This window comes from Pinus tabuliformis, chromosome 3_1 (genome assembly GCF_031772625.1).
Source record: "Pinus tabuliformis cultivar Carrire ecotype Pingquan chromosome 3_1, CPIR1, whole genome shotgun sequence".
In the NCBI taxonomy this organism is placed as follows: domain Eukaryota; kingdom Viridiplantae; phylum Streptophyta; class Pinopsida; order Pinales; family Pinaceae; genus Pinus; species Pinus tabuliformis.
The window spans coordinates 930885265-930912251 of record NC_142301.1 but is presented as its reverse complement, the minus strand read 5'-3'; the positions used below and the strand labels follow the sequence as shown (position 1 = coordinate 930912251).

The following is a 26987-nucleotide window of genomic DNA, read 5'->3' as shown; positions in this document are numbered from 1 at the left end:
CTCTTTCCCAAACGACTGCCCTTTAGGCACGCCACCCTCTTTCTGGCCCTAATTTTCCTCCTAAACCCCAACGTCAAGCCTTTCTGGGCTGTCCTCCTCTAGCGTTGCATTTTTCCGACCTCCTCTTGCCTTTTCTACCCCTGATCTATCATCTAGGCCCCTTTATCCCCCAACGTTGAGCTTCCTTGTCCTACCGTTGGCTTTTCTTGGCCATTTTTTGCCCTAGTTTGCCCTAAAACCTAGATTTGAGGTTTTTGAGACTGAATACTTGGTGGTTTTGCAGGTTTTGAAGCTCAAAAATTCTATTTTTCAAGTGGCAACTTGATCCCAAAGTTTCAACAAATTTTGTCTTCAAGGCCTTAGGCCTAGGGTTTGACCTCTAAAACCTAGTTTTACTTCTGTTTTATTACAACAATTAAATCAGTAAGAATTAAGCCCTAAAATCACATACTACATCGTCAAAATTGTTAGATTTGCAAAAATTTTCATTTTTATGAATTTTGGCTACTTGGGCGCTTTAGATATAGCCTAGATCTAGCTTTTTAGCTCGCTGGAATTTATTGCATAACTGGAAAATTCAGATCTGGAATAAGGGTCACAATTTCAAATTTTCAGTTTCCGGCAAAAAATTACTATTTTTGGGCATTTTGGGCATTATCCTTAGTATTGCTAGCTTGTTGATCTCTCATTTGTTTAATGCTGTAATAAACATATCAGTTTTTAAATTCGCTGAGTCATACTCTCTAAAAGCCCTAAAAATTGAATTTTTCAAGTTTCAGTGCATTTTTGCTATTTTTGGGCAAATTGATCATTTATTCTTGGCATCATTAGCTTGCTGATCTGTGGTTATTTACTGCTGTAATTAATATTTCAGATCTGAAAATTTACTGAAAAATACATCTTAAGAAGGCTAACATATCTGATTTTTCAGTTAATCAAGTTACTTGGCAATTGGGCATATTTTGGCAAGCATAGGCATTGTTGGATTGACATTTACTTACTGTTGTCATAACTTGTTTACTGCTGTCATAAATTGTTTACTTCTCTCATAATAGTCACTTGCTACTCATAAAAAGATCATAGGAACATAAAAGTGCCTAAGTATCTTCATAACCTTATGTTTGGTTACTTGTTCCTAGCATTTATATTGTGAAAGTGGCTAATATTGTTTGTCTTTTGTGAGTTTATATGTTATAAGAATTTATGCTTTACATCTAACCTCACTCGCTATAAAAATTAAGATCATAAGTCAAATTTGGTAACAAGTCTCTTGGGAATATTGGCATCTTGTGAATCTAGTTTCATATCTCTTTGGCATTAAGTAATAAGATCACGTGTAATCTTGTTTTACATCTTTGATAACTGTGATTGACATCTTGATTGATAAGTGGATAAGTTGGTTTAATTGGTTAAATATCTTTTGGAAATTTCTTGAAGGTTCCACTTTTATCTTTCAACATCTATCTTGTTTAAGATTGTATCCTAATATTATTCAGTACTCTTGCTTTAAGACAAATTCACAATAAGTATTTAAGTAACATAAACAATCTTAACCCAAGATAATCTCACTTTTAAATCTCTTGCACAAGCATCTTAGATCTAGCTTGCATTAGCAATTTACCACATAGCATAAGCTGGGTTGATAGAAATATAGGGCAACCCTTCTCATCTAGCTTGAGGGGCTTCGACAACTCTTCGATGGTTAACACAACGACCTCGCAGTCGTCAGAGCCACAGTCTTAGCAGCGCCGGAGGCAGTTAATCAGGCCCTAGCTTGCTTCCTATTGGTCTCCTTCCCACAACCTACCTTGGAGCCCAACTTCAAAATAGTTAAGGGAAGGTTACACTTAGACTAGGTAGATAAGCTAAAAATAACCAAGATCCTTGCACTTCACGTAGATTTTAGGCCTTGCATTTCATATAGGTTAGGGAAGCATTTAAGCAGCGGATGTCCATTTGGCCACTTGGTTTCAATTTATAATAAGCAAGAATTGTGACTCCATTAAGGCACTGGTCACATTACTTGAAAATCTAATCTAATGAATAAATCTTGCTCTAATTTAACCAAGTGTCTAGGCCACTCATCCCTGTCTCCCAAGCAACTTGGTCCCCAACTTGTCTTCCTTCACTTCATCTCATAGGGACTACCCCCATAGGCTGTTGTTGGGAGATAGCTAGAATGGAGTGGGTGCGGATCGCAGTGACAACCCCTGTCCCGAGTGTTGTCGCGGTGCCTGTACAATCTGGGCGGAAATAGACCTTTAACATCTCCTAAAAACATCACATCACCTTTTAACTTAGCTTTTAATTTAGGGACCAAACCCCTTAGCTTACCTTGGAGAGAGCTTAAACATAGAGAGCTAAGAATAGCTGACAGCCCCATCTCTTAAATTTGCTACCAACCACACCTTTGGGGCTAAGGGCTTTTCTCACTAACTTAGGTCTGTGTAAGGTGGAAACAAAGCCCAAAGTATTCGATCAATAAATTGGCATGGAACTCCCATCTTAGATATATGTACAGTTCATTTATTGGTGGCACCTTTGGTCTATAAAAGATAAGCGTTTCAATTTGCATCCTCTACGTGCATTGAAGGCCAAAGAAGGAAGATAATGATCAAATCCTCTAGGTGCTCATGGTTTACGTGACAGGGTTTCTTTTTATCTACATTCAAGGCATTTGATGCTTTACATTCTTTGTAGTAGTCAACTTGTGGGAAATGCGTTCAAGAAAGCAATTGTTGGGAGACGCAGGTGAGCATGACAGTCAAGCAACACACCATTTATAAGCCACACAATCCCCAAACAAACAAAGCAGTTCATACGTCAAGAGATTGATGTAATTAAACTAAGAAAAGGTTATTATTGTATAGAAATTTAAAGATGGTATATATTATAATTAAAAAATTAAATAAAAAGTTGAAAAGGAGCTCCTATTTTAAATTTCAAGCAATGGTACCTTCTTAAGTCATGATTTTATTTCTAAATCAAGGGGTACCATCTAAACTTTAAAGTCACAAGTAACATTGCTGCTTAGTGAAAATGAAATTTTGTAACAAAAATCGACATATCAGGGAAATAAACAAGAAGTTCTTGCATCGTTGTTACAGATCAAAGCAGATCTTTCTCCACCTTAAATGAGGAAGTCAATGTAAATCTTTGTAACACAAGTACTAATTTAAATATCAAAGATGACATCAATGACCAAGAAGATATTCAATATGAACCTATTTTCAACAGTTAAGATGATGAAGCAAATGTTCAAACCATTTCACTAGAATATAAGTTGAAAAGCAGTACATAAATCAAAGAAGTTTTCACCATTGTCTCTCAAATCCATAACATTTTACAAATGATTTAGGCAACTTTCACTGAAGATCTCATATTATTTAATAAATCCTGGAATTTAGCTCTGTATTGCATCATTTCTGCTCTATCATCCTCTATTCATTATTTCTCGGATCCTCCTCATATGTATGGCATCCCTTCGGTTGATTGAGCAATCAAATTTTTAATTACTAATGTTCATGATGAACAGAAGTCCTTATTACTGCTTCAAGGAATAAGCATCTCGAAGGGCGATAACTTGTAATACACTAGATATTCTACGAAGTACAACACAATTTACTGATCATTACTTAACCATGGCATGTGAAGGCTAAAATTCCATCTAGGGTAAGGGCACAATCATGCCCTCCATAAACAAATACTATTATTTTATCACAGTAAATAAGTGTCCCAAAAATTAAAGATAACCATCATGAACCCATGGCTCTATGTTGGGGCCACAGTCACATGGGAGTCATGAGCTTTGGTCATATTCTACAGTGGTAGTGTAAGATCAGTTCACACTGAACTTTCGAGGGGTTTCTGTACAAGGACATTTACACCAGCTATATATCTTTCCCTGAAGATGCAGCACCATTTATTGCCTAGCCAATGTATTTCACTGTCTAATTTGTGCTTAACTTACAAGTGTGGAGGGCCAGCACTGTAACAGTGGTATTCGAGCTAGGTTTATAGTTTTTCTGCACTAGAGGGAGTACATTAAGAATGTTAGACAATTTTTGGCTTTGGTATGAAAGTCAAAGAAAGGATATCCCAAAATGACCATGTTCTTCAGGAGCTTGGAAACCAAAGGCAAGAAATTCCACTCCAAGTTTATTAGCTAAGGAGACTAAGGAAAAGACTTCCCATGGGAGAGGCATCAAATAATGAACTACACCAAGAAGATAAGTAATCTTAAGTACTATGCTAAGAGTTCCAGAGCTGTAACTCAGATGTGCAAAATCAAATTGTAACTTGGACTCCAACATAATATGCAGCTAACCTACTAACAAAAAAGGCAATAGATGTTTTGTCCATTAATCATCTCTATTCCTTTCCTGAAAATATCATAAGATGGAACTTATAAATAGGAAGAGTGGACTAAACCTGCATATTTCCTTTAATGCAAGGACATCATTCTCACAGCAAGCACAATTTTTAATTTAAACACAACCTTGAATAACAAACTGCACAGGCAAGCTTGGACCTATATGAAATTAGTGATCCCGCACTGATGTTAAATGAATAGCAGATTACTCAACATGGATGAAAAAATTTATCTGCATTGTTGTTCACCTGTGGTCGGAATTAAAAACTCTACTGTTGATCAAAGATGTCATATGCTCAACATTCAACAAAGGCAAGATTTGTCGCAAAGTAGACTGCAAATATCAGTACATATATTAGAAAATGAAACAGAAATCCACAAATGCATTAAAAGATTTGTTGTGATAGTCAAGCAACACACCTTGCATGCCTGACGAACATTAAGTTCATCATCTTGCACATGGAAAATCAACCGTGGTAGAGAAGCATGAACCTGTAAACAAGACTAGATATCAATTTTACAGAACTGAATCCTCTGTATTAAACTACAGGCTAGAGTCGTTTGCAGATGATATGCATTGCCTAGACAAAATAGAAGGCCGTATTGACATTTATAGTAAATCATAATGAGCACAATCTTTTAAACAAAAAGTCAGAAATTTCCTAAACCAGAGAAAAGTGCCAGCATAAAAGACAATGTGGGTATGTTTGAATTTGCAGACATGGAAGAAGCTTCTTCCATTAGCACTGCATGCATGGCCATAAAGACGTAATGGAAGGTCATCCTACTAAACAAAAGGAGAGGCCCAGCTGTTATAAATGCTACACTCATCCAAATAGACTATTTAATCTTTGATCTTGAACTGCACCGAGAAAGACAGCCCTAAATGCTCCAAGTGGTAACTAGTTAGGCAGCATAACTACAACAAAGAGTGACCTTTCCTTAATGAGCCATGTATTTTTAAATGGGTGCCATTATGCTATAAACACAAGAGTTGCTTTTTTTTATTAAGATCTGGTTTCAAGGTCCGAAAGAGACAATTTACTTCCTATTACTTTTAACTACAAGCATTCTTATAGCTATTTTACTGGTTTTAAATGTTTTTAGAATTTATATTGTTTAATTGAGGATTTAAGCTATATTTGACAGTAAAACTAGCCATATTACATTTCACGCATTAAAAAATATGTAAAAAAAAAAGACTGACCATATTGATTTCAAAATTGACTTGATGTTCATAAGGAAGCATAGAAAATAAAATACTAAAATTCATTTTCTTTGGATGATTCTAGGGATGACCAAGCAAATGAGGAATCTATGGATGACCTTTGGGCTGTAGATTGGGGAATTGTGTATGAAGATGGTATAAATGAAAGCCCCATAGAAGTCCACAAGGATGAACATTGTGCAGTGAGACCTCTCATTCAAGAAAGGGCACTTGGAGATATGGATATTGTAGCTCCCTGTGAGAATGACATTTCAGAGTTTTTATGCATCAATGAGGGAAAATGGGACGTGAGCAACCATCATTTCAATAGTGACCCTATTTATGATACTGACAAGGAAAATGAGATTGAGGATGGTTTTCCCTTTCTTCAAGACATTACTCACAATAACATACCTACCCACACCATTGAAAGGGAGAATCCTTGTTTTCCCATCCGCGAAGAAGGTTTGTTGGAAGTAGTTGGCTCTATTTATGATAACGATGGTGACCCCAATGAGAGCCCTTCGTTCCCTTACCTTCTCCAATATCCCGAAGACATAGCTGCATTACCCATGAGCCCTTGCCTTTCATGTTCTCATGCCATCACTAATATTGAGGAACGCTTCCCCCTCTTGAGTATAATGTCAAGGAAGAACCCCTCATTAGATATATTTTCCCCTCCTAGACAAACCCTCAAGATCGTGAACACACAATCATTGTCCCTCTCCAATGTAACCATCACATTGGGCAAGTGATTTGTTGTGCCCCTTCTTTTCCGCAACTTTCCCTTCCCACCATGACCTTGTGGCATCCACAAAGCATAGCATCATGAACAATTGTCATGAAAGGGGCTTCTTGAGTTTGTTCTTTCATTCGTCCATTATGTGTTTGCATGAAAGGCCTCGAACCTATAAATTGGTATCTTTCCCTTCATCCAGGACTCCTTTCTGTATCATAGGGATTTCATATTTTCCCTCCTCCCAACCACACCATCCTCCATGTGATTGTGTCTATGTTGGCTTTGGGATCTATTGCATTAGTAATCATATAGGAATGCATATTTATATTGATATAATGATATGTTGGTTTCATTTGCTTTATGATTAGAGTTAGTCTTTGCCTAAAATGATATGCATGTTAGGGTAGGTTGCATTGCATGATCATTTGACATTAGAACTAATGTCATATGATATTATCATGCTAGATGAATTGCATTTAGATTAAAATTGTACCTAGGGTATATTTTATTTCTTGTTGATTTTTATGGCGTAATATTAAACATGCGTGATCTTAAGACACCACAAAAACATGCTGCCCCGTGTGCTTGGTCTTTGAATGTGCAAGTACAGGTAACAGGTCTGCGGTCCCAAGAGATTGTTGTTGTTCTCATGACCTCCCCGTTCGAGTACATTCGTGCACTCTATTGAGAGCTCATGTCCCCAGTTGGAGCCAGATGTTACCCACCACCCATGGGTAACACCCATAGGAGAAATTTTTCTCCTAGATGGTCCTCATCTGGCAGCCAGCAACCCCTTGCAGCCACCGAATAACTCGCTGTGCCACCATCTCCACCACTTGAGCTAGCCATTATGATTCCTCGCCCATCTGTTATGATCATATGTTTGCAGATGGGCCTTCCAACCCCAAAGTTATAGCTTTCATTATGTAGTTGGGTATTTTTGTTTACTTATCATGAACACTTTTGGGCATGGATTAATGGGGGGATTCAGTAGAAAGAGTGGGTTTGTTTTGTAATCTTGTCTCCTCTATCCAACTTGATGGTTAACCTTGTATCCTAGTCCCATGGGATCTCCTTTATTGGCTACTAACTTTAGGAGTGCCACTACATGGGAAACCTCGATTTTGGTTGCATGGTCTCACTTCCTGACACCACATATATCACTTCCCTCCGCTCATTATAACCCTTTTCACCATGTTTCCCATCCAGGTCCACATTTGCCCATTGGGTCCACAAGGAGATAGCTTCCCCCTCCCCTTGTCCCCACTTTGGGTTGGGCTTGGAATGATGCCCCAGAGGTTGATGCAGCTAAAAAGAAAGTTAAAAGCACAATTTGGCCACTCTCAACAGAAAATATACCACAAAATGCAAAATATGGCTAGGGCATTCAAATTTAGCACGTGGAAAAAAGCCAAACGTGAGCTCTAGCCCCATCATTATGATCATCACCCTCAATCCTAGCGCCCCTTATATTGGCCTCCTTGCATCATCAAGGAACTCGTGATTGTCCCAACTGGGGTGGGCAATGAAATGCCCTACCTAAAGGGGGTGTTCATTGCTATGTCTTACACATCATGCTCTCATCCTCGAAGCCCCGTGTAGTTATAAAAGAAAAATCAATAAAAGGCAAAAGGCATATGAAGGGTGGAAAAACAATGGTTGGGGTAACTCATGTACCACGATTTCTCCCTCCTACATTCATACACCCAAATGTGGGTTTCCCCTATCATAGCTACCCTTGTACGTTCTAAAGCCCCTTATGGAAGGACATGCCACTATGAAGTGTCCGCTTGGTTCCATGATTCATAAGCTCATTTACTCAATTGCACTAATGATTTGTTGTATTGGAAGGTAAGGGAACACAATGGATCTTATACAAGATTGCAGGTGGGTCTTCGCCTTGGGGTCTGGTCTTCCTATACAGGGTCCAAGCCCTCCATAGGGTCATATTGGCATTTGTAGGGCAAGCGTAGAGAGCCATGGGCCTCCACTATAACAAAGAGTAGATAGCCACATCATGGGATCCTTTAGTTCCACTCATTGCTTGCTCGTGTTCCATTTATTTGACGGCGATGATGCACTTGGCCCACCTTGCCCAACCAGCGACACTCTTGCACCACACATTTGGTAGTTGATCTAGGGCCCAGATGAGGATGTTTCTCACCATGGGAGACAAAGGGAGCGCTTGCATCATTGTTCCAACCCTTGCAAAAGGGATATAGGCTTGTTCGATCCACTTGGGGACCCATGAGGATGTTTTTGTGCTTCCACAGACACTTGGGAGCACCACAGGTCATTTTCTTGGAGATCAAGCGGCCACCCCCTTCATCACTATTTTTGGAGCCCTTCCATCCATTTTGGCACATGTTGGACTTCACTAGGCCTTCCAACAACCCTCCTAGCTATTGTATTATCATTTTGGCCCTCCTGAGAGGCTTATTTTTCATGTTATGGAGCTATTTGGTGGGCTTGTCACCAATTAGGGTGTTATTTTGCACATTAGAGACACTTTTAGGGGTTTGTTAGGATAATTAGACCCATTGAACTATTAGAGGCTCATATAAATACAAGTGAGGCCTCATTTGTAACTCATCATCACTTGGATTTGGATCATTGTTTCTTCTGGAATTTTGCTATAGCTATTGAAGGACGAATTGGAGATTCTTTAATGCATTTTGATGTTTGGGTTAATGCTATTCTATTTTGGAGCTTCTCTCTTGCAAATGTGATGGATGGATATACTTTTTTTGCCATGTAAGTTTCTCTTTTATGCAAAATTTTCATTATATGTTTAATGTATGGAATACTGCATCATGATGTTGCTTGTGCTCTAAATTATGCGAAAATATTGAATCACATTGGTAGTCTTGATCTATTGCATGCGTTATTCATTGGGCAACAAAAAATGAATGCTCCTAGGGGTTGTCTTTGAAAACCTAACCCTAAAACTCCATTATTTGACAAGTCAAAGTATAAATCCTTGTTGTAGCTAGGTAGCTGCTTCATTAGGGCACGCGGAGCTGCGATTAGGCTCCTTGATAGAACAAAACCCTAAATCAATCTCATTCTTGACTCCATTCTCCCAATAGACTAGGAACTGGTCTTAGATCTTTGGTGATCACATTAACTTAGCGAAATATCATTCCTTCACATCTTTTCTTCGTCCCCTAAGGATAACGAGATTTCTAGGGCTTGGTGCGAAATTTTAGGGAGGAGGAATTTTAGGATTCCTTCCAGACAAGTGTCTTCATTTATGTCTCCTCATCCATTACTGCTTCTCACTTGCTAAGCTTCTCACCCTTCCTTGTTTTGTTTCAACATATTTTTAGTTTTTCCTTTACCTTGTTCTGTCTGCTATGCATGCTAGCCGGCCCTTATTACTCTGTCCAACCTTGTAATATTATTCCTTTTCTTTTAATCCATATTTAATGATAGTTTCCATTTTCTTTGCAACACATAGTTTATCAAACTGTGTTCCCTAGTGACGGACAAAGATGATGGGTGAAGCAATCACCTAAATGTCAAATAAAAATTCCAAGGCAGCTTATTTATTTTTATCTTTTTCCATGTAATGCATTTCCTAGGAAACACACTCCTCATTCAGACTCCAGAGGACAGTACCCAAGATAAACCAGATACTGTAGAAGCACGGAGCTTTGTCGTATCATTTATGGGAATAGAAGCTGGACAGGGACGATAACACTCCACAAAGCCATTTGGTCTTGACCCAATTGAGAAGGCAGTTTATTTCTGCATACATGTTATGAGCTATATGACAACTTTTGCCACCACAAATATAAAAGGGAAACATTGCATGTTATGAGCTATTCAATGTAAACATCTTCTATCATGAACAAACAATCTAAAAATAAATAACTTTCTGAGCCCCTTTATTCAGGACTGCTAAAGATGAATGAAAGTGAAGAAATAGAAGAAAAATATAATGCAGACCTGCTCTAAAAAAGCTTCATGCTGTGCTCCAACTCCAAATTTGCATAATGATCCCATTGCTGAAAATGAAGCACGGCGCATGCTCGAGTTCAGGCGTGTCTGTTCAACAACAAAGATGCTAGTTCTTTATATATCCAGAATTTGTGATGCAAAATTCAAATAATTTCTATTTTGGAAGGTAGCCCCTGACAAGGGTCAAATAAAACCAAAGATTGTTTCTAGACATAGCAAATACAGATTGCAAGCTTGGAAATTGTGTATCCTCTTTCATGTTTTTCTTTCGTTTGAGAAGTACTTATAGAATCTCTTTGGCTAAATTGCCATGCTATGACGAGCGTATCCTTGCCATCAAAGTCACCCAGGACTTGCACCTGGTCTCAGGTGTACCCACTCAGGCAATTTTGAACCAGGGTCTGTGCACTGACACAAGCACCATCATGCTGCTGCTTGCCACTAGACCATCTGACCACACACCAATAAGCTAACCTCCCTTTTAACATTTCTCATGTGACCAAAGAAATGATTCCTATTAAAAGGAAGCAAGGATTACTCTTCCATTACCGAGAAGAAAGTCATTAGAAATTTCATTTATCACAGAGATTCTATATAAATAATCATAAACTAACTGAAAACAAGAAGAAGACTTTTTGTAATAAGATTTTAAACGTTCAAAATCATATCCACTTTTAACATCAGATACAATACATTAAGAGCGAAAGAAATGCATAAGGTATCTCTGAGCTAGAAACACAAATATAAAGAAAAATGTAGTCCTGTTTCTGTGTATGTGTTAGAGTGTTGTAGATGTTCCTGCAGATAATCACATGCAGTCTATCTGCTAGTAAGGAGATATTTTGATTAACCCATTGAGGTTATTAATAAAATCATTCTAAACCCATATTCTCTCTTCTGAGGGCAGCAACAAGTGGCATGAACAGTCCCAGAACACTTCCAATCCCAGATCAATAAGACCAGAAACCTCCTCTCAAATCAGCTGGTAGACCCACTCATACTCACCCCCTTGAAATCTTTTGAGTAATCCTTGTTCCCCATCTCAACATAGGTCGGACCTCAACATTCAGCATAAGTCAGTTACTTGGCATATCCCTCCTCCAGGGGACAAGTCCGTTACTCAATACTTATTATCATATTTGTACCTTAAGAGCCTCACACATAGAAAGTAAATCTTAATGATGTTGAATATATGATGCAAAGACTTATGAAATACAGCCAATGAGTTAAAACTTAAACCAAATTCAAGATGTGACTTTGAAAACTAAATGATTCAACACTTCAGAAAATATTTCAATGCGATGCTTTATAGAAGTAAATTTTAGCATTGATAAACCAAAGCATATTTCAACTAAATCCAATTAAAATAAACCAGTTGATAAGAAAATGGATCTATTAATCAAATCTAGTTTGATGGTATTTTAGGTTAATTACAAGATTTGAACAAGAGGCTACTGTTACCCACCACAAGTGGGTGACCCCATAGGAGAAATTTCCTACTAGATTTGTCTTCAGCTGGTAGACAGCAGCCCCTAACAGCCACCAGTGACAAGGAAAGGCAGCATTGAAGATCACTCCATTGAAATAGGATACATAAGGGCCGAATACAACAAGAAGGGCATCAAGAAGAACTAGTCATCACTTCACAAAGACTCTGTCATCTTAATGAAAGAACTTTTGGAAAAAGAAAAGAAGATTTCAAGAACCCTACCTTCATCCTCAAGAAAGAAGAACTCTACATATTTGAAGTATTTTTGGGAAGCATCCACATTCTACATCATCATCCAGAGGAAGCAGGAAGAGCTATTCATCACCATCAAAGAAATCTCCCTCACATTGAAGAAAAGAATCTCTGTTGAAGGAAGAAGATCATCCCTCCTTATAAACATCACAAGAAGACTTCATCACCAAGAAGGCATCTAGTAGGAGCCATCATCAGAAAGAAGGCATCTTCATTTGTCAAGTAAGTACTTTATATTTATGTCTCATCCTACAAATAAGATGACTACTTTCTCCAAGGATAACAATAAACTTGTTGGTACATCAAATTACCTTCCATGGAAGAAGAGAATAGATTTGATTCTCATAGAAAATGAGGTTTTTAAGTATGTCAAGGATGATTTCTCTTACTTTGATAACTGCTTGTGACGTTCTTTTACTTCAACTTGTAGAATTTATAATTAGCTTCTTCTTCTCTCGATTATTATTGTGTTCTTATCATCAAACAACTACCAAAACACAAAGATCAATAGAACAAGTGGACACAAGATATAGGCTGCTTGTAATGTTCCAAACGTAAACAAACAGTGATATACAAAAGCCAATTTGATTTATGCACAAAAAAATTAAACGATCAACAAATATTCAATACACAACAGAAATGAGAACCAGCCGAGCCATTTTATTTATTAATGGAGCAATGTACAATAGTGTGGAAAGAGCACCTGGGCTTGCCTCAAGGGCAAGCTAAACAAAACCTAGGTGTCGACAGTAATCCCAAATGCTAGAAAGCAAATGCTCCTCTAAAGCTCTGCATTGTCTCCTAGTTACGGCAACTGTTGGCTGGAAAGGAGATGCAAGAAACCTCACCTCCGGTGCTCGAAAAATGTTGAAACTTCAGCCACATGCTCCTTGGCCAAAACCCACAAAAACCCAAAAACGGTTTGGCCTGAAACCAACCACCCAAATTTGACCTCCTCTATGGCCTATGCCCTCCAAACAGCTCCAGCAATACTGCCTACAAGAAATGGCCACAAAGTCTTCCTCCAAGCTCTGGAAAGGGAGCAAACTTCACCTCGAATAACTCCTCCAACCTCCACGACAAATCTCAGCCTCAAGGGCCGATAGTCTACCCACCAAATGACCTCACCAAACACTGCCTCTACACTGGCTCAGGTAATGCGAAAGTCACACTGCCAAGCCTGAAGCTCAATCAGCTCCCAAAGTCCCCCAAAGGCTGACAATCCTCCTTAGCCTCTCCTCCGGAAAATCTCACAGTAAGACTCAACTGCTCAGCTCCACAAACAACTTGGCCTCCTCTCTTACCGCGTCCCCCAGAAATACGCACCACCTGGAAGGAAATGCTACAGCTGGAAATCACAATGTGAATCTCCTCCTAGAGAAATGAAAGAAGCCTTCTTAGGGTGGCACTCGAAGTACCCCGAAGAAAGGGTGAGCTCTTTGCTTGAAGAACTTGTGCTAAATAGCTAGTGACTCGACTAAGAAGCTCGAGCAACCAAGAGAAATCGATATACACTCATGAATGAATAAGAAGAGGAGAGTTGCCCTCCTTATATAGTTTTCGTGGGGGAATTTTCCCTCCATTTCGTCCTCCATCATGGGCCCCACTTAACCAACACCATGCAAAAGTTATCTCCCCTCCATGCATATCAAACTAGGGAGTGTGTAATTCCCTAGTGAGGGTGGCCCCCATGTGTAACTTAACTTCAAAACAAAACATCTTCTCCTAGTCTAATCTCCTAATAACATCGAATGGGGTCCACTAACTCCAAAATTGGCCCCATAATACAAAATTAAATCTTGTCCCAAAATTATTTAGGAAGGGACATGATAGTCCTCCCCTCCCAAATGTTGCTTGTCCCCAAGCAACTTCAATGCCGAATGCTCCAAAATGTGCTCTCCCTCCCAAGTGGCATCCTCATTTGGTAGATTCTTCCATCGCACCAAATATTCTCTGATTATCCTACTCCTAAGCTTCCTCTCTCTGGTTTCCAATATGGCTTCTGGCTCTAAGATCAAATGCCCCTCATCATCAAGCGAAGGAAACTCCATGACTGTTGTAACTTGCTGCCCCAACACCCTCTTGAGGCATGACACATGAAATATGTTATGAATCTTGCTCCATGGTGGTAGCTCCAACTCGTAAGCCATCTCTCCAACTCTCTTGGTCACTCTGTACAGCCCAAAGAATCTCAGCTACATCTTTTCATCCCCCTTCCACTTGAGTGTGCACTGTCAATACGACGGCAATCAAAGGTAGATCAAGTCACCCTCCTCAAAATGTCTCTCTACTCGATGCCAATCAGCATACATCTTCCACTGGTTCTGGGCTGCCTGTAAGTTATCCTTAAGAGCCTTGAGGATATCTTGGCTCTCTAAGATCCAATCCTTGGCCTTTGGGGCCCTGTTGTCTCCAAAAACAATATCAGCAAAAGATAAAGCATCATAACCATATAAAGCACAAAAAGGAGTCATACCAATGGACATATGATGGGTGGTGTTGTAACAATACTCTCCCAAGTGCAACCATCAAATCCAAGCCCTTTGTTGCCCTGTCACATAATTCCTAAGATAGCCCTCTAACCATTGGTTCACCCTCTCTGTCTGACCATCGGTCTGTAGATGATAGCTGGTGCTCAGGGTGAGCTCAGTGCTGACTAGTCTGAAGAGATCTTGCCAAAATCCTCCCATGAATCGGCTATCCCTATCATTGACTATGGTCTTAGGGAGTCCGTGCAAATGAATGACCTCCTTGAAGAACAACTCTGCCACCTATGAAGCTGAATATCGTGTCGGTATGGCAAAGAAGTGTGCAAACTTGGTCAGTCGGTCAACCACTACAAAAATACAATCCTTCCCCTGCACTAAGGGAAATCCAGTAATGAAGTCCATATAGATGCTCTCGCATTTCCCCTCAGGGATGGGAAGAGGTTGTAACAATCTTGTTGGATGGGTCAACTCTCCCTTATTCCTCTGGCAAACTTCACACTCCTGTACATGCTTCAACACATCTCCCTTGAGGCCCTTCCAAGTAAAGCGCTCTCTCACTGCCATATATGTCTTCCTAAATCCCTGGTGCCCAGACAAAGGAGAATCATGAGCTGCTCGAAGGACGCACTCCTTCAACTGTGATCCTAAAACCAAAAATATGCACCCCTTATAATAAATGACCTCACCCATCACACTGTAGCACTCATCTGCATAGCTACCCTCCAAGATCTCGCACGCCCGACAATCCTTGGAGTACTCTACCAGTAACTGGGCCTTCCAGTCAAGACAAATGCTCATGAGTGAAAGCCATTCTGGTCTCCTGGATAGTGCATCCGCCACTACATTGTGCTTTCCCCGCACATACTCAATTTCACAATCATAGGCCTGCACTTTGAGTGGGTAGAAGCTTCCTACTCTCAAAAGAAATGGGGTGCCCATCTTGAGACAAGACTGCCCTGATCCCCACAACCGATGCATCGCAGTCCAATGTGAAAGGCTAAGAAAAATCTGGGAGTGCTAAAACCGGACAATAACTCATCACCTCCTTGAGGCGATCAAACGCTGCCTGAGCTCCCTCTGTCCACGCAAAGGCCCCTTTCTTAGTCAGATCAGTAAGGGGTGCTCCCAACTATGAGAAGCCCTTCACGAACTTCCGATAATAGGTACAGATGCCCAAAAACCCTCTCAATGCCGTCACATCTTGAGGCTCTGGCCAATCTCGAATGGCCCGAATCTTCTCCTCATGGACCTTGACCCCATCTGCACCGATGATGTGTCCCAAGTAAAGCATCTCTATCAATCCAAACTTGCACTTAGGCATCTTCGCATAGAATTGTTGCTCTTCCAATATACGCAACACTGTCTCCAAGTGCTATAGGTGCTCCTCCCATGTCCTGTTGTTGATCAAGATGTCATCAAAGAATACCAGTACAAACCTCCTCAGCTGGCCTCAGAACACACGATTCATGCATGATTGAAAAGTAGTCGATGCATTGGTCAACACAAAAGGCATGAAAAGGAACTCAAAATGCCCATAATGACACCTCAAGGTTGTCTTCGGAATGCCCTTCTCTCTCACCTGAATCTTGTTGAAATTTCTAAGTTTGACATCTTAGAAATTCCTACTGCATTATCTGGTTTATTTCACCTACTTTTTTATTCCATTAACAAGTTATTTATACATATAAATATTGAAAATAAACACAAATGTAGCCTTAACTCATATACAGATCAGCAACTGAAATATTAGACAAACACACAAGGGACATCGTTATTTTTGGACAATCATCCTTGGAAAAACCCAATGCGGGAAAACAGGTGCAATAGTTTTGAGGGTTTTATTATTATGCATATTTCTTGAGTACAACTAGGGTGCCAATCTAGCTCACCCAACAAAGATTTTTACACAGCAGTCATACCTCTTCTTGGAGACAAATATTCAGCAAGTCTACCCCACGAAAATCCTTCCAACGCTTCTCCAAGGCTCTACGTCAGCCCTACTAGCCTCAGCGTAGCTCTAGAACCCTCTGCGTCAGCCTTCTGCCTCTCTGCGTCAGCTCTCTGGCCTTCTGTGTCACCCACGCAGGCCCCTCAGCCTCTGTGCAGTCTCTAGCTACCTCTGCGTGGTCCCTGTTGCCTCTGCGTAGCCTCCTCAATCACTACGCTGGCCCTCTGGCACTATCTTTGCCTCTCTGCCCAATACTCATTGCCCCTTGCTATAACATATCACTTGTTCAAATTTTCTCAGCAAGCCCCACTCCAGAAAATCGTACTGACTGATAAATCTTGGTGTATCTCCAACTGAATCTCAAGCCTCCCCTTATACTTTTCTTATTGAGTCTTCAATGACCGAGATTAAGTCCCTAATCAACGGTTAAGATTAGATTTGGCTTGATCCATGTCATTTAGAACATTCTCACCCAGTTTTACATTAATACCCATTAATATTTTAATTTTCCTAAGTTTAGACTTAGGAACTCCATTAAAAATATTAATTATTTTAATATCTCTCTAACTGGGTGGAATTTCCCCAAACCATTTCTAGGACTTGGAGATCTCATGTGCTTTAGTCTCTCCACCAATTTTCATGGCTAAAGCACATATGATGCTACCACAAATCAACAAATTTGATGATACCCTGGCCGTAGATCTATCTTAGAGAAGTACTTGGCCCCTCTAAGCTCATCCATCAACTCATCAATGCGCGGAATGGGATACCTGTTCTTCAAAGTCTTCTTGTTGAGGGCCCTATAGTCAATCAACATGCGAAGAGTCTCATCCTTCTTCTTCACCGACACAACCCAAGAAGCAAACGGACTACAACTCAGTCTGATGTGACCCAATGCCAACAACTCCTGGATGGATCTTTCGATCTCATCCTTATAAGCCTTGGGATGCCTATAGGGTGTGGTGATAACCGTCGGCATGCTAGGCTCCAACTCTATAGTGTGCTCAAATCCTGTGTCAGGTGGTTGCCTGGGTGGTATATCTCCAAAAACTATCGGATATTTATCCAGTACTGGTATGTCCAAATGTGGTGGTGTGGTCTTTCCCCCAACCTCTGAAATCCTCAGCTCTATTGCGCATGCTATGTCTCCATGCCTCAAATCGACCTCCATCCAGTGAGCCAAAACTGTCTGAGGGGGGTAAGAATGCATGCCCCTAAGAACCACCAACTTGCCATCTAGCCCAGTAAACTCTATCACCAACTGTTTCCAATCAGTGATAACCCGACCAAGGGAATACAACCATTGGACAACCAGCACCACATTGGTGTCTGATACATCCACCACAAAAAAGTGGTTTGTCATCGAATAATTCCCCATAGTGATTGTCAAAGCAAGAACATATCGAGTGGACTTCATAGTCTTGTCCCCGGTATTAGGACTGAAAACCCCTCAAACTTTGTAGTGGTGATGCCCCTCCTCTGGACCATCTGAGCATCAATAAAATTGTGGGTGGCCCCACTATCTACCAAGACTGAGACACGTTGCCCCTGCACCGTACCTCTGATCCTCAAAGTCAAGAATTTGGGAATCCCGCACAAAGAAGCTAGGACTCCCCCTGCTGGTGCGAAGGATGCTCCTCCCTGAGGTGGTGGTGGTGGTCCTTTCCCTGCTGGCTCCTCGCTGTCTCTGCCACCAAACTCCAACTCCTCATCATCCTCCTGATCACTATCTGAGAAGACCTAGATGTAGTTGGCCCCACTTGTTGTGCACCGATGACCAGGTGCCCAAGGCTCACATCATGTAAAGCATAACTTCTTCCTCTTGAGATCTCTCTTGGTCACGTCATCCAACTGACCACGCCCTTGGTACAATCTGTCCAAACCATTTCTGAGTCTTGGAAATCTCATGTGCTTTAGCCTCTCCACCAAATTTCATGGCTAGAGCACATCTGATGCTACCTCAAATCAACACTCCTTCTTAGTGAGGACTATGCGCTAGTAATACTCCACACTAAGCATCACCTTGATTATCCAGCATCGGTCCCTGTGCTGATGCTACGCCTCCCCACCCAACATCCTCTACACTGCTGCATCATGTATTGTTGCCCATGGCCCTGCCACTGCCACTACTGCATCTGTACAACAGCTCCCTCTGCATCCATGTCGTTGCTGGTCCATCCTCCCAACACTGCATCTGCACTGCATCCCCTCTCATCATGCTGCATCATGCTACTGCATATTTCTATTGCATTGCAACTTAGTTACTAAGAAGTAAGTAACTGATCCACCCAACTTTTACATCCCTGTCAAGCTAGAAACACTCCCGATGCTGAAGCTCCCTCTGCCGCTAACAAGTGCTCCCTCTACTGACCTCTGCGTTGCTGCAACAACTCCCTGCATCTCACACTGTTGCACACCTCTCTGTGCCATCCTACACTGGTGCAACACTCCCGTGCCTCTCGCACTGTTGCAGCCTGCTAGCCTCGCGTTGTCCGAGGACTCCTGCACTGTAGCACTCTCTGCCGCTCCATCCACATTCGTCTTTATCGACATCCAACAGTCCTGCTACTCCTTTTCGGGGCTCCTGCAGCAAGGTATAATCCAAGAGGTTGGGTACTTCAAGCATCCTGCCCCTCATCGCTTGTAGTCTGACTACAGCTCGATGTCTCCCCACTTCTTTTCAAGTGGCACATGAGCATTCATGGCACAATCATCCTCCTCCTCGACTTCTTTCTCCGCCTTTGCAGGCGCTGCCTTCGAGTCCGAAGCCTCTCCCTTACTCTTCTTCCTAGGACATTGGTTCGCAAAATGACCCATTTCCCCACAATAGAAGCACTTGACCTTGGAGAGGTCCTTCTTCTTCCTCTTCTCCTGCTTTCCCGTAGATGCTAGAGCTGCATCCTCTTCTTCTTCCTTCTTGATCCTGACCCCTTTTCCGCTACTCCCCACCTTGGTCAACCGTCTGATCTCTTCTTGACGAAGAGCTGCCCACAGTTCTTCCCAATCTGGAAGACTCGTCTTGCCCAGTATGCTCTGGACAAATACCTCCCAATCCTCGAAAATTGCGTTCAGTGCAGTCCTCACCATCAATTCCTCATCTGGCGTGGCCCCTATGGAAGTTAGCTGGTCACGGATCTCCTTCAAGCGACCGAGGAAGACATCTATCTGCTCTCCCTTCTGCATCTAGTATGCCCTTAGCTGATTCTCTAGGAGCATCTTCCTCTGCACGAAAGTATGCTGGTACAATGTCTTCAAGGCATCCCACATCTCCTTTGTCGTTTCCTTCTTGGCAATATGTGGTACCACATGATCCTTGACCCCATCAAGGATGATGCACTTAGCCTTAGCCATTGCCTCCTCGTACCTTTCATTAGCTACCGGGTCAACTAGGACAGCTATCACTCTCGTGACGAAGCCCTTAAGGCAATGTTTGTCTAGAATGGACAAGATCCTGGCCTTCCAGACCACAAAGTTGGATGCTTCGTCCAGCCTATCCTGATCTCTCAGCCCATTCACGGCCACCTCGCTACTCTTCTTTTGACATCTCCGAGTCTCTCAACTTCCCGTTTGGAAGTTCTCAGTTCGACTCCCTCCGAGTCTCGATTTCCCTTCTGAAAATCCCTCTACCAACGTCAAGTTGCCCCACTCTGATCGTCTGTGCAACTGCACCACTAATCCAGATTCCTTGGCTAGAAATCCGCCTTGGCAACAACTCCCTCCCACTTGGTCTTGCCCTGTTAGGTACTGTACTGACCATAGTACCCCACCATCTTCGCTCCGCAAATTACCCACAGACTTGTTCATTTGGGGTTGCATCGAATGTGCTTTAGCCATGAAATTTGGTGGAAAGGTTGGGGCGCATGCGATCTCCAATACCCAGAAAGGGTTTGGGCAGATTATAAACAGTTCAGGAGATATTAAAAGAATTAATATTTTTAATAGAGTCTAAAATTAGAGAAATTAAAATATTAATGTGGATTAATATAAAACTGTGTTAGAATGATCCAAAAGACATGGATCAAGCCAGATCTAATCTTAGCCATTGATTAGGGACTTAATCTCGGCCATTGATATGTCAACGAGAAAAATATAAGAGGAGGCTTGAGGGTCACTTGGAGAGTACACCAGATGATCAGTCATTTTATTCTCTAGAGCAGAGTTTACTAAGAGAGATAGAATCAGTGATTGGAGTTGTAGTTGAGGGGTAATGAGTACAAAGAGACAGAGAGGCAGAGATAGTGTCGGGAGATCAGCGCAAGAGCCCGAGAGAGTGACGCAGTAGCAGCCAAGGATCACATAGGGCCACGTAGAGGCAGCCAGGCGCTGCATAGTGCTTCAGAGAGGTCAGCGTTGCTGACGCAGAGGGTCAGAAGGCTGACACAAGGCCTCCTGAGGCTGACGCAGACCCATTCAGGGTGACGCAGGGCCAGCGCTGGCCAAAGAGAGGCTGACGCAGTCCAGAAGGGCAGACATTGGGGTTTCTGAGGCAGATTGGCGCTGAGGAGCTGCCTGAGGGTTTATCCGGGGTTTCAGCTAGGACATTTGTCTCAGACTGAGAGGTACTACTGCCAAGGGCATTCTCTGTTGGATAAGCTAGATTTGGCACCCAGATTGTACTATGAAATTGCTTAATAAGAAAACCCTTAGATAGCTGCACTGGTTTTCCCGCATTTGGTTTTTCCAGGGACATTGGTCCAAAAATAACGATGTCATTTGGTGCGATTATTTATGTTTCCTTCAGTTGATGATCTATAATATGTTGAGCATGCACTAGTGTTTATTTTCAGTATTTACATTGTAAATAACTTGTTAAGTAATGGAACAAGTAGGTAGGAATAAATCAGTAAAGTGCATGGAGGGTTTCTAACTGGTAGACTTAGAAACTTCAACAAGCCTCATATACCCCAGCAACTGAAGGATTGAGCCACTTGGCTCTACGCAATCCCGACACCGGCAAATCAGCTGCCCCAGCCAACTACGTCAGCCCTCCTGGCCTCTGTGTGGCTCTGTGTGACCCTGATTCTACCTCCCTTAGCCTCTGTGTTGCCTTTCTCCAGCCCAGAATGATGAGGCAATCCCTCTGCATCACTCCTACTGTCGCCTTCTACAAGGATCAACTCTGTCACTCGGGGTAGCTGAATCTGTTGCAAATGCTCTGCTAGGCTGATGCCTTCAGTTTTCTTTTGGTCTACAACCACGCTCTGATACCATGTTGAAATTTCTAAGTCTAACACGTTAGAAATTCTTCCTGTACTATCTGGTTTATTTCTCCTAGTTGTTTAATTACTTAACAAGTTATTTACCATGCAAATACTGAAAATAAACACAAGTACAATATCAACATCTACAAATCATCAACTGAAAGAAAACAAGCACACAAGTGACACCGTTATTTTTGGACCAATGTCCCTGGAAAAACCCAATGCAGGAAAATTGGTGCAGCTATTCAGAGGGTTATATTATTATGCAATTTATCTTAGTACAACTGGGTTCATAAACCAGCTCACCCGACAAAGAAAAATATACAGCAACAAAACCTCTATATCCGGAAACAGGTATTCAAAAAACCTCTCCCACAAAACCCTCTCCGGCACAACTAAAGCTCAGTGCTGGCCCTTCTGGCCTCTGTGTCAGCCTCTTGCTGAGTTGCATCAGCCCCAGGACTCTCTGCATCAGCCCTCTCAGGCACTACACAGCCTTTGGGAGCCTTTGCATCACTCCCTCTGCCCTCTGCATGGATGACGCAGCCTCTCTACCTCGAACTCACTGCCCCTCGTTGTTGATTACTGATTCACTTTTCCTTAGCAACCCTGCTCTAGCAAAAATGAACGACTGATCACTTTGGTGTCTTCTCCAATTGACCCTCAAGCCTCCTCTTATACTTTTCTCGTTGGTCCTTCAACGGCCGAGATTAAATCTCTAATCAACAGCTAAGATTAAATTTAGCTTGATCCATGACTTTTGAAACCTTCTAACCCAGTTTTATATTTTTTTTTTTTTTAGGTTAAGACTAAACTAAGTACCCACGGGGAATTGAACCAGTGACCTATCGCAAGGAGTGCCTTAACAGTGCACCCATTCACCGTCAATCCAAAGCCCCGTGGGCCTAACCCAGTTTTATATTAATACTCATTAATATTTTATTTTTCCCAAGTTTAGACTTAGGAACTCCATTAAAAATATTGATTATTTTAATACCTCCCAAACCGGATATAATCTGTCCAAACCATTTATGAGTCTTGGAGATCTCATGTGTTTTAGCCTCTCCACCAAATTTTATGGCTAGAGCACATCTGATGCTACCTCAAATCAACAAAATGCTCTCCCAGCAACGATGGATCCTCACCTCCACTAATCTCTCCCTGCATCAAAGGTATAAAGGAGGGTAAAGTAGCTCGAGATGGCTCACTCGAGGATGGTTGCTGCGCAGTGGGAGAAAGATGATCGAACTGTTGACATGCACCAAAAGTCTCTCCAACTACGAACTCTTGGCGAGTGCTTCGCTCTCGGTTCTGCATTTTGATCTCGTCCAGCATCTCCTTTTGCCCCTTTGGCAAATCACTCAAAGCCTTCAAGAGGCTAGTCAAATCTCCTAATAGCATCAAATGGGGTCCACTAACTCCAAAATGGGCCCCATAATACAAAATTAAATCTTGTCCCAAAATTATTTAGGAAGGGACATGACGTTGCTAGCTTGGGCCAAAACCTCTCCAAGAGAGGAAAACCCTCAAGAATTCTTCTCTTCTTATAGAATCTTCAAATGACGAATTCCAAGACCTTTAGACCCAAACAAAGACCCCTCCAAGACCAAGTCAACCTCCTTTTAGATGAGCTTCCCTTCCACAAAGTCAACACTAGTCAGACTGCTTAAAAAATTGTTGCAACTTCACTTTTGATCTCAAATTCAGACCTGCAATTTCTAACTGCAACTTTCAGCCTTACTGCAGAAACCCTAATTTGCATGTGGGTGAAAAGATGGTAAAAGAGGTCTTCTTTCTCCTTCGCTTAGGGTGCTTCTTTCTCCTTAGTAATTCAGCTTCCAAACTTGATCCTTTTGACACCAAACTTTGGCTTCTTTAGATGACTTCAATTCGGTCTTGTAGCAACAAAGTGTGCCCTAATTTCTTCGCATGTGTGGAATAATGACCCAAAATCAAACTTCAAAACATCGATTTTTTCTTCTTTTTGTTCTCCTTCTTCTTTCCTAGTTTTGGGTGTTTTTTCTTATCTCTTGATCGAGCTTGATGGATGTTCTTCAAATGAGGTCGAGTATCTTGTATATATACCTTTTCTGGGAGTACAAATTGTCATCATGAGGCCAACTTCATCCTTTGTAGGCCGACTTGTTCTCTTGCAAGCCAACTTGGTCTTGGAGGGACTTTTGACACACTTTGACTTAAATAAATTCTTTTTCACTTGATACAAAATGCCCAATAGGGTCTATAACATATAACAATGACTCTTTTGACTCTTTGACTCTATGACAAAACCCTAGAAGCACACAATGGGTGCTTGACCTACAAATAAATTGACCTTGAGCATGAAACCCATGCTATAAAATAATAATAATAAATTTTCTTTTTTTTTACATCAAATACATAAAATCAAGAATACATAAGATATTATGAAGACTAAACCTAGTTACAAATTTCAACACTCCCTCTTAACTAGGGAGGTATCCATAATAGAAGGTACATGGACATTCTCATAAGAAGAGTCAGATTGGTAAGTCATCACATAAACTATCTTTTCAGCTTATATCAGTGCATCTCACCATATCAACCAACATTTTCATATAGCAAGGCCTTGACTAGCAACTCTATATCTCCACTAGATTAGAGCACAATGCTGGGGAGACAATGATTTATAGACACCTTCATTATTGTCTCTCAAGGCACATACCCCATCCAGATGTTCACAAGTTATGTCCTTTTAGGACCATCCTTGTCTTGGATTTACACATCCTCAAGGAATCTCCTCTTCAACTATTCTTACCTATTGTATGCCCTACCTCGTCCTCAAAGAGTATCAGTATAGGTCTCAGATGCTTACCCAATCCTCCATTCTTTCTTCATGATGTGAAGACAATAATGATATGTCTATCTCTCCCTCTCAACTAGGGAGGATCTTATCATTCCTTTTCATGAAAGGAATATACCCAAGTTCCCTCTTAACTAGGGACTTGTTTCCAACAACAATTGTCTGTTCTTCGTGGAGATCATGGTATTCTCAACTACTTGTAGGGCTCCTCATTCTGCATCATGTCATAAACTTCAATTTCCATACCAAGGAGCCATTTTTTCTATAACTCCTTCGTAGGGCTTCGACCATCTTCTACAACACTTCCCTTTAGCGAAACATAGCGTTGAACCAATTAATGATAGTCATGTCATCCTTCTTTTCATCGAAAAGTGACCTTCATTGTCATCATCTAGCTATCCTCCATACTGCTACAATACATCCTATTACAACTACAATACTTTTTACCATGATTGTTGTTTCGAAAATAGACTCAATGTGTGAGGCACCTTTAATAGTAAAGGTCTTTCACTTCTTCCTTCTTAGATTTCTTCTCTTCAAGTTCTTCTACTTCTTCAGTCACATGGGCTTCACTTCTTTCATTCCTTTTCTTGTCGCATATCTTGAGTTTGGGACAATTCCTTTTGAAGTGTCCATATTCATTACATTCATAACACTAAATCTTAGACATGTCAATTTTCTTTTGAAACTTCTTTTGAGGCTCGAATTTTCCAAACTTTCCTTTCTTCCTTGTCATAACTACAAATGCTTGTGTTTGCTCATTTGATCCAACGTCATTCTTTGCTTTTAATATGGTTTCTTCAATCTTACATAATGCCCATAGATCACTGAATGGTGTAGCTTCCTTCTTTCCATAGATGCTTGATACAAAGTTGCCCCATTCATCTGGTAGTGCATTGAGTACACAAGTGGTCATCTTTGGATCTGATATTGTTTCTCCTAGCTCTTGTAGTTGATCTCTAATTTGAGATACCTTCATGAGATATGAAGCTACCCCTTCTTCTTTTGATACTTTCATCTTGTATAATTCATTTCTTAAAGATATTATTTCCCTAGTTGTACTTATAGAGTACAACTCTACCAACTTGTCATAGATTTCTTTTGATGTCTTCAATTTTGCTACAAAGGGAATGAGAGAATCCTTGATAGATTCAATGAGGATTCTTTGAGCCCTTATTTCTCCTTTCATATATTTTGACAATGCTTGAGATTGTCCCTGGGGAGGCTTTGTCATGGAGCCCTTGACATACTCAAAAACTTCATTTTCTATGAGAATCAAATCTATTCTCTTCTTCCATGCAAGGTAGTTTGATGTACCAACAAGTTTATTGTTCTCCTTGTAGAAAGTAGTCATTTGATTTGTAGGGTGAGACAAAGGAAGATGCCTTCTTGTTGATGATGTCTTCTACTAGATGCCTTCTTGATGATGAAGTCTTCTTGTGATCTTTATAAGGAGGGATGATCTTCTTCCTTCAACAGAGCTTCTTTTCTTCAATGTGAGGGAGTTTCTTCTTGCTTCCTTTGGATGATGATGTAGAAAGTGGAGGTTTCCCAAAAATACTTCAAATATGTAGAGTCCTCCTTTCTTGAGGACGAAGGTAGGGTTCTTGAGGTCTTCTTTTCTTTTTCCAAAAAATATTTCTTTAAATGATAGTCTTTGTGAAGTGATGACTAGTTCTTCACAATGCTCTTCCTCTTGTATTCGACCCTGATGTATCCTATTTCAATTGAGTGATCTTCAATGTTGTCGTTCCTTGTCACTTTAGCTATGATTTCTTCTCCCTGAGCCGGTCATACATCCCCACGCCCATCTGTCGAGAGCATATGTTTGAAGGTGGGCCATCCAATCCTAAAGGTATGTTTTTCATTGTGCAATCAGGTGCTTATAAGTGTTTTTTCTTAGGCACTTTGGGCATGGATTATTTGTGGACTTGGAAGAAGGAAGGGTTTTAATCGTAGTTTTGTTCCCACATTAAATGGTGAGTTAACCCTCAATCCTAGTCCCATCAGGCCTCCCCTATTGGCTCATAGCTCTAGGAAGGGCACTACTTGGGAAACCCTGATTTTGGTAGTGCGGTCTCCTTTTCCCATTTCACATTGTTCACTCCCCTCCACACATTACAACCCTTATTTCATCATCTCCCCCCTCTAGGTCCACATGACTAATGGGTCCACAAGGCTTTGGTACACCCCCTCCCCTTGTCCACATGTTTGGGCCGGGCCTGGAAATGTTGCCCCGGAGGTTGATGTAGCTAAAAAAAAAGGATTAAAATCATATCATGGCCACAAGCAAAAGAAAAGAATATCACAAAATGCAAAAGATGGTAGGACATTATATTAACCTGTGGTAAAAAGCCAAACATGACCTCTAACATTCATTATGGCCATCACCAAGGTTCAGAGGGCCCCCCATGAGCACATCATGCATCATTGAGGAACCCAAGCATGTCTCAACCCCTGTTGGGCAATGAACTGCCGCACCTTAAGG

The 26987-nt window shown here is 41.2% G+C and overlaps 1 protein-coding gene across 5 annotated transcripts in view; it reads right to left on the bottom strand.

Annotated features, from left to right (window-relative positions):
- The window catches only part of LOC149190806 (ARM repeat superfamily protein), a 500919-nt gene that overhangs the window by 63192 nt on the left and 410740 nt on the right, over nt 1-26987 (bottom strand). For 2 of the 5 annotated variants that reach the window (XM_089412269.1, XM_089412271.1), the window contains 3 exons: nt 10270-10368; nt 4793-4864; nt 4621-4706 (listed from right to left, as the gene is read on the bottom strand). In XM_089412269.1, coding sequence (XP_089268395.1) covers nt 4621-4706; nt 4793-4864; nt 10270-10368 — 257 coding nt within the window. Of the gene's footprint in view, nt 1-4620; nt 4707-4792; nt 4865-10269; nt 10796-12008; nt 12160-26987 lie in introns of those variants that run through there. The other 3 variants (XM_089412270.1, XM_089412272.1, XM_089412273.1) reach the window with 3 other exon arrangements.